The 11,555-nt window shown below is 34.8% G+C and overlaps 1 protein-coding gene across 1 annotated transcript; it reads left to right on the forward strand.

Moving 5' to 3' along the window:
* Positions 1–3,223: 3,223 nt before the first annotated feature.
* Positions 3,224–11,555, forward strand: LOC116139886 (protein ACTIVITY OF BC1 COMPLEX KINASE 8, chloroplastic). Its single transcript, XM_031425519.1, has 21 exons — positions 3,224–3,896; positions 4,392–4,527; positions 4,888–5,054; positions 6,210–6,330; positions 6,458–6,558; positions 6,664–6,762; positions 7,301–7,411; positions 7,527–7,606; positions 7,736–7,805; positions 8,305–8,378; positions 8,486–8,555; positions 8,650–8,738; positions 9,312–9,436; positions 9,878–9,958; positions 10,050–10,110; positions 10,224–10,278; positions 10,360–10,458; positions 10,569–10,658; positions 10,805–10,864; positions 10,965–11,088; positions 11,179–11,555. Exons 1-20 carry the CDS (start codon positions 3,375–3,377, stop codon positions 11,079–11,081), a joined length of 2,328 nt encoding a protein of 775 aa, XP_031281379.1. The 5' UTR covers positions 3,224–3,374; the 3' UTR covers positions 11,082–11,088; positions 11,179–11,555.

Genomic DNA, 11,555 nt, shown 5'->3' on the forward strand with positions numbered 1-11,555 from the left:
TGTGAGATATTTTTAATAAATATAAAAGTTTGTTCTTTAAAGGTTTGACGAGGACTCCAGTTTCGAACTCGGTTCAAACAAAATCGAGAGATAAGAGGATTTCTGAATAATAAAAAATAAAAAAAGTTGGTATTATAATGAATGGCAATGCAATATGAAAATGGAGAAGGTGGTGGGTGGATGTGTTATGCGTAGGCACTCTTGGGACATTCTGTGGTGCTTGGACCCTACTTTGTGAAAAGGATACCTCCTTTATTCAACCCTCAATGAGATGCTTACAAGTTGACAATTTCCATACACTGTTTCTTTCATTTAAAGTCAGAAAACATCCTGAAATTATGGAGATTATGGATGTTTCTAAAATATCTTAGAGGTATTGCTTCATATATATACATACAGGGTCGAGTTATAATAACTTAATTTTAAAACACTCATTTATAGTCATTGATAAATGACAATCCAATAGTTGAAACGGTAATAACATGACAAGTAAAATAATTATTTGTAACTTTCTATTCATCAATCGCTAATCGTTTCAAAATAAAGATTGAAAATTTAAGTTGATATAGTGTGACCATACATACACACACATATATATAGGTTAAGATACTATGACTCAAATTTTTGACATTCCCGTTGAATTGATCATATATGGAGATCTAGCGGTGATGAGATATATATAAGGTTGAGATATTGTAACTTAAATTTTTTTGACTTAATTTTTTACATTAGTTTTTCATCTTTGTTAATTCAATAATGATAAAATAAAAATTTAAGGTACTTACATTTAATACCAACTCAACACATTGTATTACCATTAAATCAACAAAAATAAACGGTTTATAAGGAGTATCAAAAAATTAAATCACAATATCAATTATCCCTGAAGCAAGACTATAAAACAAAGATTTATCTTCGACCTATATTAGTATTGCTACTAAAATACATGCACAAGCTCACTATATGTCTCAGATGCATAATAGGCTTAGATAAAATTCTGAAACTTGGCGGTGAGTTGTTGTATTAGTCACCTACAAGTATTAGTCGAGCTGTACGCAAGCTATTCCAGACACTCCTCCCATCTTTCCGGCAAGCCACCACCTTCAAGCATCCTGACAACCTTCATTTAAGTAGTACATGGAGGAGTTGGTGAAATTGAACTAACAACCAGAGTGCTAAATTCTTACTAAACAAGTCAATAAAGCCCCTGGTAGCAAGCAGCTGGAGTCGAAAAGGATGTTAGTTCGATTTTATCACCCTTGAAATTAGGAAGACAAGGTTTCAATGGAACGGTTCTTTTACGTGCCAATATTTTTCCAGTTCTTGAATAATTTCCTGAATAGGATCTTTGATGGAAAAACCAAGTTATGAGATGAACATCTTCGGACTCTTGAACACCCGCTTCTATTCTTCAAGAATGGTTTAAGGGTTCCTTGTTTAACTTCTCCGTTTTGCTCGTGGGATCGGATGTGTTCTATAATTCTTCTAACAAGTCTTTTTAACTTTCAGGGTCTTTATGTGCTTACAGCTCTATTCAGCACCAATCTTGAAATTTGGATCAAACTTGCTTCTGGGGTGCTTTTCTGATATGGGTTGGTGCGGTCCTTGCTTCAAGCTGTATATATATGCTTTTCTTGGAATACTGTTAGCAGTATAAAAACACAATCCGTTGCAGTTATATCAACCTGGGCAATTGGTGGGTATTTTTCATCAATCTATCTATATTCTACTGCAGTTTTTGTAGGCCTTATTGTTGCCTCAGCTTTCATGAAGCCTCTTTTTCTCAAATTATAGGATAGACCTTAACAGAAAACTCAGTAAAGTATTGATTCTGCTCTCAATCTGTGTATGTATAAATCGACACCATATCGATCGTATTATCGTTCCTGGAAGCATCCACAAATGGAATTCATTTTTTGTTCTTGCAGAATGATTCTATCGAAGGCTGGATAGAAACCATTGGTTTCTTTGGGACTAAACTGAAGACTCCTTATGGCAGCTACTTCTGCATTCCTAACACCATGTTAATGATAAGGTTAATATGATAGGTTTTTTTTTTGATATTTTTCTTTATAAATGGGCTTCAGAATTTTATTAGGGGTTCTTTAAACTTCTACATTGAAAAAGGTAGCTGGATGTAATTTGGGGGGCTTTTTAAAACTTTTTAGAAGGCTTATTGCAGGGGGTTATAAATATACATAAGGGACAGATATTTACATATTTATATAAGGACCCGAGCCCCATTTTCTAGGTCCGGGCTTGGGCTGCTTGGGGTTATATATAATTATATTATATCTATATTCTTATATAATAGTCCTATACTACACCCAACAAAAGATAGTATTATAGATAATCAAGTCCAATTTTCATCCCCAAAAGGCCAAAAGTAATCCAATCCAACCCTACCTCCCAGTCACACTCACACCCTATATAAAGATTTATTTGTACGTCTATTATTACTCATCCGTTAAATAGATTCATCTCTTTGCTTATATCAATTGATGCAAATATTAAACCACTTATCTATTAAACTTTAGCTAAATAATCAGAATTGTGGTTTTCTTTCCAAGATTGTAGAGTTAAGTATGAAATTAGGTAAGAACTAACTTGAAACTCGAAATTCTAAGAATGTTTTCAAATTAGAAAAGAATTGAGTGTTGTTATTTGAGCCTGTATCTAAACTCCAAATAAAATAAAATTATACAAATAATCATATTATAAAATTAATCTTATATTTATATCTCCTCTTCACGATCACATGGCAAGCCCTTTAATCGTTGGCCTCAATTATATTCAAGAGTTGTGTGCTCAAATCACAGGATAAACAGTTACCTTAATTATGTAATTATCTTATTCCATTGGACTTGAATAGGTGTTTTGTGACCTTTCATTATGCACAAATATGAAATAACTCATTTATGAAAAAAATAAAAAAAAATAAAAAAAAATTAACCGTATATCCTTCTTCTCCTTTTTAACTTTGGACCATGATTTTTTAAGAATCTGGGAACAAAGGTAAGCCCAAAAGTGTCCAAAACATATTTCACAAAGACAAAACTCACTTTGTGGGCAAGACAACTCTAAAAAATCCTTAACCAATCACAGCCCTTAATCCTACCCCACACTCATCTCTTAACGCCACGTGTCCTTCTAACTACCACCCCTTTCCCTCCTTTTTATTTAGTTTCTGATTTCTCCTTTCCATTTTTCTTCCTCAATTGTCTTCTTCTACTGCCCTCTTCGTCTCCACTCGCACGCCACAAACTCAGAAACCCGATTTGCATTCTCTCTGAAAATCACCATCAATGAAAATCAGGGCTAGGGTTTCATAAATAACACCCTTAGCATACCCACCAAAAAAAAAAATTCTTTAAATGGCTTCTTGTTCTGCTTCTTTGGCTTTGCCAGAACTTAGATTTCTATCATCAAAATCCTCTTCAATTCGCCGTATTTATATCTCAAAACTCTCTCTTTGTAGACCTTCTTTGGGTAGAAATTATAGGTGTCAAAGATTGAATCTTTGTGGTTATAGAGCTAGAATTCAAGCTGTTAAAGAAGATAGTGCTGTGGTTGAGGAGAAGACAGAGGATGAACTGATTGAGGACTTGAAGGGTTTTAATGGAAATGGAAATGGGGCTGCAAGTAGAAGAAGTGATAATGTCAACAGTAGTTTAAATGGGTTCTCAAATGGGAGTGCAAATGGGAATTTGGTGAAATATGTGAATGGGAATGGAGTGGCTGTGGATGTGGAAGTGGTGGGTGAAGTTGCTGAGGGAGAGTTGGTGGATGAGTTGAAGGAGAAGAAGAAGAAGGAGGATGAGAGGAAGAAGAAGGTGGAGGAGATTGGGAAAGAGGAGGCTTGGTTTAAGAAAAGTGGGCAAGAGAAACAGATTGAGGTATAAACTTTTTTGCAGTGAATTGTTGTATTGTGTTGAAGTTAATTGTGCACTGGTTTGTTGAAGTAGCCTAGATGAATAATTTAGTTCATGTAACAGAGGGTTTGATCACAATGCTACTTTATCAACTTGGTTATCAGTAAATTCAAAAGATTAAGTTGGTTGGGAATTAATTCTTCATGTTAATTTGTTGATTTGAATTCTATTTATTGAAGCTAATTCATGCAATAGAGGATTTAAGTACGGTACTAGTTGATCAATTTGAATATGCTTAATTTTAAGCTTATCTTATTAGGTAATGATGTTTACCTTTTTGTTTGTCGACTGCTTTTGTAATGATGTTTAGAAAGTAGTACAATTGAAAAAATTAAAACATAAGAGAGGCTCTGAGCTGAGCTGTCTTCTGAAGGCTTTTAGTTGGGTAGTGTATTGAAGATAACAGTGCATTTTATATCAGTTTATGGGAACACTATCATATGCCAATACATATTGCAGGTTTCTGTTGCACCTGGTGGTCGTTGGAGTAGATTCAAATCCTACTCAACAATCCAAAGGACTTTGGAAATATGGGGATTTGTTCTGACATTTATCTTTAAAGCATGGCTTAACAATCTGAAATTTACCTATCGAGGTCAGTCACTTCTAGTAGATTGAGCTTTAGTTATCATTATAATGTAACTTGATTTTAATTAGCTAGAATTCTTTCAATCTTTAACACAATGATGACTTCCCTGTAGGCTAAAGAACATCTCTAGCTTAATTGTGCATGTGGATATTTTATATCAAATTACAGGTTCAAGTTCAGGCAGTAGAAAATCATCTGATACAAATCTCATATTTGTATACTAGAAGAAACAGTCCATAATTTTTTCAAGCGAACCCAAAAAAAGGGATTAGAAAGACTCAACTTTCAAAAGTATAAGATTAGAAACACTCAACTTTCAAAAGTATAAGTAAATAATCTTAATCTTAAGGATATACATGTACACAGGAGGAATGACTGAGCAGAAGAAAGCCCTAAGGCGGAAGACCCTTGCCAAGTGGTTGAAGGAAAGTATTTTGAGATTGGGTCCTACATTCATCAAAATTGGTCAGCAATTTTCCACAAGGGTGGACATTCTTGCTCAAGAATATGTCGATCAGTTGTCTGAACTTCAGGTTAACTTTCTTTAATTTTAACTGTAAACTTTCAATGCTCCGTGAAACTGCTTGCTTCTTTTGGTTGTCTTATAACTTACTGCTGGACTATTGATTTTGTCCACATGATCCTTTGATGAGTTGTATGTTATTTATCTCTTCCCTGACAGAAAATGAAATAGCTAAAAATTTCCTGTTCAGCTTTCTTAGGACTGGCTTCTTAGCATACATATTAAATATGCCATATATGAGCAATTGACTTTCATTAGAAATGTAATGTTAAATGTTGCTGTTCTGTGATAATCTTCAATTTTAGAGGTTCTTAAAATAGTAATATGTCCTTCATTGACCTTCTATATGACATCTTTGAAGTAACTAGTAGCCTGAAAATCGCTGAAGATTGTAGGATGGAGGTGCCCAAGGTAACTAGTTCCAGATAATTACTATTCATGAAGGCTGTTTTTCCTGTTTGTGCTACCAATATAGAAGCTTCCCTGCTAGCTACTGCTAGCATACAAGCCTGCGATCTATGAAAGAAGAAAAACACTTGAAAATTAGAGTAACTTAAAAGCTACTAAATTTGCAACGGCAAGTAGTGCTAAAATACATATAAGATATGAGGAGTATTGGTTCTAGATTGCATCGAATTTGTTTTCCTGAAGGTGAAATGATAATCTCTGAATTGAAGCTACCAAGCATGGAGAAAAAACAAAACTCACCGGTTTTGAATATGATCTCGCTTCATTATCATGTTGTTAAGAAGAGGATACGACAAGATAAAATTCATTTCAGGATAAACAGAATATAGATGTTCTTGAAGAGATAATTAAAAATTGTATATTTATGTTAAGACTTAATTATTTGAGTTTTCAGTTTGTGACTTAAAACATGTTAATCAATAAAAAAGAATTTGATTTAAAGCCTAAAGATTTTGATTGCTAATCGTTTTTCTTTTTTATCACAACCCAAACCCCCCCCCCCCCCCCCCCCCCCCCCCCCCAATTTTTTTCTATTTTAGCACTAATATTACTTTTTAGCTCTGTGAAGTGAGCTTAATTTTTTGTTATTCATATTCTTTCTCTAAGAGGCAATGCGTATCACCATTCTTGTTTTAATGCCTGTCTGTCTAAAACTATTGATAGTTTAAGCCAGTACCAAATTATTGACTTTATGCAGGATCAAGTTCCTCCTTTCCCTTCAGAGACTGCTGTGTCTATAGTTGAAGAGGAGCTTGGAGCTCCTGTGGATGATATATTCGATCGTTTTGATTTTGAACCAATAGCTGCTGCTAGTCTTGGTAACACTGATTTTCCTTTGGATGCTTTCTGATTGGGAAGATTCTTGAATGTGACTGAAAGCAGATTAAGTGTTCTGAAGTTGTAGTTGTGAATTGAAGTAGCCCAACATTTCTCTTTCATCTCCAGGTCAAGTCCACCGGGCAAGATTGAAGGGAGAGGAAGTTGTTGTTAAAGTGCAAAGGCCTGGTCTCAAGGGTCTCTTTGATATTGATCTTAAAAACCTGAGGGTAACTTGTTTACTAGTTTAAAACTCTATGGTCATTCCTTCATCGTTAATGTACTTTCTGGTACTTCCAACACACAAGCCATTGTTTTATTTTTTTCCCTTCCAGGTAATAGCTGAATATCTTCAAAAGGTTGACCCAAAGTCAGATGGTGCAAAGAGGGATTGGGTTGCTATTTATGATGAATGTGCGAGTGTCTTATATCAGGTAGTTATTCAGCTCAATAGCCTTGTCACTGTGGTGATAAAGAAAAATAAAATAAAATGCCATTTAGCTTTGTACTTATCAAATGCTTGGGTCAAAGCTATAGCGTTTATAATAACTGATGTTTTACCTGTAGGTTTCATCGAAGTTCATTTATTCTATGTTTTTAACTAGTTTTTCTTTCTACAAATTGTGGTTGAGGTATATGAGAAGGTTGTTAGACTGGCCATGCTTCAAGAAAGGACATTTTTATAATGGCCAGTTCTAGCTGAAATGAGAACGTTGACATGCATGAACAGGATGCCCTGGATAAACTATTAAATTGAAGAAGTTTAGACAGGAGTAGGATTCCATAATTTAGCCAAAAACAAGTGGGGTGGAATCCTCTCATGATTAAAATCAATTATGGTCATCCATTGCTAGAAGTTTTGGTACTTTAGTGAATCATTTATATGCAGATATCAAGTGCTTATCTATTTACATGTTTTTCAGTTCACTAGTTAATGTTTGTGATGGCTAATAGATATTAAATATTTTCCAGGAGATTGATTACACCAAGGAAGCTGAGAATGCAGAACTTTTTGCTATTAATTTCAAAGAGATGGATTATGTAAAAGTCCCAACTATAAAATGGGAGTACACCACACCACAGGTTCAACCGCTCAGAATATTAGTTCTCTTTTATTTATTCTTTTTGTTCTATTTAAAATTACATACAATATTTCATTCATTCATTTGTTTTTTTTCTTTTTTTTATTTCCCTGTAGGTTCTGACAATGGAGTATGTACCAGGGATCAAAATAAACAAAATAGAAGCTTTGGATCAATTAGGTGTTGATCGGGAAAGGTTAAGACTGTCCCGATAACATTTCCAAGTCATATTATACTATCATGTTACTGTCTACACATGCTTTCAGCACCATTACTTGATTTGAGAGAAGGTGCTAAGTTTCTTGTTACTTGTTATGGTATGCAGGTTGGGTAGATATGCTGTTGAATCTTACTTGGAACAAATCTTATCTCATGGTTTTTTCCATGCTGACCCTGTGAGTTTCTACCGGTCGCTTGTTATTTTTGGTGCTAAATAAATCTGTAAGTCATTATCTAACAGTTTACCGGTGGGACAAATTTGTGGAATAAGAAAGGGAAGTCGAACTCATAGCACGATATTCACACTACACAAGAATTTTGACTAACTATTTGACCCAAAAGCTAAGCTCATATCATACTATTATGTTTGAATATGCTTCTTTATGTGCAAGGCTCATGAATTAAATGCAGCTGCAACTATAAATACAATCGCAGGCACATATACAACTTACTATAATCTGTTTTACAATAGGCGCATTTGAATACAAGACCACTTGGTTAATTTGGCTTTAATACCACGTTAAGTTTTAGGTTAAAGAAAAAATAAAAATGCAAGAAAATGGATTTTCTATTACGAACTTGCAGTATACTCTTATGTTTCATGATTACATGATGGTCTTATTCGCAATGTTGTGTAACATGGCCATCTTGTTTTTCTTTTTCCACATTCTGCAGCATCCTGGAAATATTGCGGTTGATGATGTGAATGGTGGAAGATTGATCTTTTATGACTTTGGCATGATGGGAAGGTACTCTCTAGACTTGGTGTTGATTACTTGAGACAAGTTTTTTCAGTTAATTTTCTTTGAAGTTCTGTATGATTTCCAAATATATTTTCTTTCATGTCACAATGCAGTATTAGTCCAAACATTAGAGAAGGTCTGCTGGAAACGTTCTATGGAGTTTATGAGAAGGATGCGGATAAGGTGATTATGTCCCCATTTTATTTGATTAATGATATTATGGTTCTCATAGTCAGCCTTTATTTACTTCCCCGTGGAAATTTTTACCGTAGTGCAGGTCCTACAAGCAATGATTCAAATGGGTGTTCTTGTGCCTACTGGAGATATGACAGCTGTCAGAAGAACAGCTCAATTCTTCCTAAACAGGTGCTCTCATTGGAGATTGAAATTTTTTTTTTTCGTGTTCTCTTTGCTATTAGTATCAACTCTTGAACTGCTTGTTTGGACAACCATTTCCTTAAAAAGAAGCTTTTACGTTAATGATAATGTTCAAAATATAGTTGACATAATTGTCCAGAGAATTTTGTTGGATAATGATAAAATGGTACCGCTCTTTTCATTTTTTTTTACGGAAAAAATATTAAATATATGTTTAGCGAGCTCTCTGCAGTCATTTATGTTTTTAGCCTCTCTTAACAACAATTCTTATTCTTAGCCCATGACTTATCAAGGGGCTGACATTCAACCTTGCACTTCACTGTTCCTATGATTGCATTTGATACTAGTGTCATCCTTCATGAAAATAACGCAGCTATGTATGAATCTCGTCTTTTTTTGGTTTAGTAGGACTATTTTGGTCTAACAACGTTGTCGCATTTGGAACCCAATTTTATGATCCAACTAAACTGAGAAGAAAGAGCTAACATACATCATAGAGCTCCTTCCTTTCACTTGAGCATTTTTCTGATCATGAAGTTCTTCATATTTGAACCATTGCAGCTTTGAAGAGCGTCTTGCTGCACAAAGGAGAGAGAAAGAAATGGCAACAGCTGAACTTGGATTTAAAAAGCCTTTGAGCAAGGAGGAAAAGATACAGAAAAAGAAGCAACGGCTTGCTGCTATTGGTAATTCACTAGTGTGATTTTATATGTAAGAAAAAATGATATAAAAATGATTTAAGTATTAGCTAAGACCTTATTATTTCTTGCTGATGTTAAGATTATAGGATTAGGTAATTAACTAGTTTTGTCAGATTACAGTTTGTCCATTACATATGTAGACACTGATTTTTGTCGATGAATTTTGTGAATGTACTAAAAGCTATAAACAGTTCCGGCATCAAAATTTTAGAGTATAGCTTGGTAATATGTTACTAGATTGTGTTGTCTTCCTCAGTTTAGATTTCATTTCTGAATTTTGTGATACTCAACGGCATTGTTTAAGGACCGGTTGATTATGCAAATTTTGTTCTTTGATAGTAGATTCAACCTCTAGGTCTTTAAACTTCTTTGATATGAGGTTGGTTGCGCTGCCCAGTACTCACAGTTATTAATTGCAATCTGCAGGGGAAGATTTATTGGCTATTGCTGCAGATCAACCTTTCCGATTTCCTGCCACATTCACATTTGTTGTAAGAGCATTTTCAGGTATAGTATAAAATGCGGTGGATTCATTGCTGTCGACTGATTTATTCAACAACAATTTCAGAATAGTAAGGAATAACTTTCTTTGTTACAGTATTGGATGGCATTGGGAAGGGTCTTAATCCTCGGTTTGATATTACTGAAATTGCAAAACCGTGAGTGTGATTAGGCTGACACTGTCCTCTCCAAATCTTTACTTTCATACTTTTAGAAACCGTTGTAGCTTTATTTTCTTGGGTCTATCTGAAATATATTGTTTTTCTTGTAGCTATGCACTAGAACTGCTGAAATTTCGTGAAGCTGGAGTTGAAGTTATCTTGAAGGCAAAACATCTAGACTTTACTGTGATTCTATATACTGTTATAGTAAGATTCTGTTTTCATTGTCTAGTTTAAACATTTCAGGATTTCAGAAACAGATGGGACCGGCAATCCCGTGCATTCTACAACTTATTTAGACAGGCTGACAGAGTTGAAAGGCTTGCAGAGACTATCCAACGATTGGTAGGGTTCACTATTACTTTCTGCACTTTAATTTATATGCTTTATATTGTTTGTGTTGTCAATATGAGACTTTGACTAATTTCACCAACTTCTTTTAACTCTGTCTATAGGAGCAAGGTGATTTGAAGCTTCGAGTTCGAGCCTTGGAGTCTGAGAGGGCATTCCAACGTGTTGCCGCCGTTCAGAAGACAGTGGGGAGCGTGAGTTTATCTGGCTCATACTACTTTTGTATCTTATTCATATGTTTTCTTTTCTTTACTCTCTAGGACCTCCTCCTGCTTATTTATCCTTTTATATTTTAAGCCAAAATAACTTCTCCATGATTATTTCTTTGACCATTCAACAGGCTGTAGCTGCTGGAAGCCTGGTTAACCTTGCAACAATTTTGTATCTCAATTCTATACGAGTAAGCTATTCATTTTTAACTTCTGATATTATGCATTGTTTTTGCCCCTTTGATTCTTAGTTCATACCTAACATTCAACTCATTTGGTTTTCTACTGCAGATGCCAGCCATTGCAGCATATACTGTATGTGCATTCTTCGGTGTCCAAGTTCTCATCGGAATCATAAAGGTCAAGAAATTAGACGAACGGGAAAAATTGATCACAGGAACCGCTTAAGCAATCGGTTAGTAAATCTTCTTGTGTATCCTATACTCATACTACCAATCTGGAAATGTAAAGCATTTTACAGATTTCAACTCCATGCTTCCTGCAGACTCACAGCAGCTCTAATAATGGAAAAGTTCATCTCATCTGACACTCCTGATTACGACCAAACTTCACAACCACGCAAAAGGAAACGAAGATGAAGATCTAAATATGCTCTTTAACATGAAATCGGGTCGAAACCTCTGAACTTGCATACATGTCCGAAGGGTTAAATGCAACAAAACTAGGAACTTTTATTGTTGAAATAGAGTGAATTTTCCACAGGAAAATGTAGTAAATGAGTGTCTTGAGGTAAAACCTAGTGTAGAGTTCTATATGTAACAATTCTATGGCCACCCATTGCTATTCTGCAAAATGGGCTGTCCATAAACTGTGTATAAATCTTTTCTATAAAATTTCTTGGTGGTAACGTATTTCACTGTA

Source organism: Pistacia vera, unplaced genomic scaffold, assembly GCF_008641045.1.
Source record: "Pistacia vera cultivar Batoury unplaced genomic scaffold, PisVer_v2 Contig36, whole genome shotgun sequence".
Classification (NCBI taxonomy): domain Eukaryota; kingdom Viridiplantae; phylum Streptophyta; class Magnoliopsida; order Sapindales; family Anacardiaceae; genus Pistacia; species Pistacia vera.

What these genes read in the sequence shown, in the direction of transcription:
- LOC116139886 (XM_031425519.1), top strand. Translation starts at nt 3,375, where the DNA reads ATGGCTTCTTGTTCTGCTTCTTTGGCTTTGCCAGAACTTAGATTTCTA. An exon ending in GGCAAGAGAAACAGATTGAG is followed by an intron (nt 3,897 to 4,391) that starts GTATAAACTTTT and finishes TACATATTGCAG; the next exon opens with GTTTCTGTTGCACCTGGTGG. An exon ending in TCTGAAATTTACCTATCGAG is followed by an intron (nt 4,528 to 4,887) that starts GTCAGTCACTTC and finishes ACATGTACACAG; the next exon opens with GAGGAATGACTGAGCAGAAG.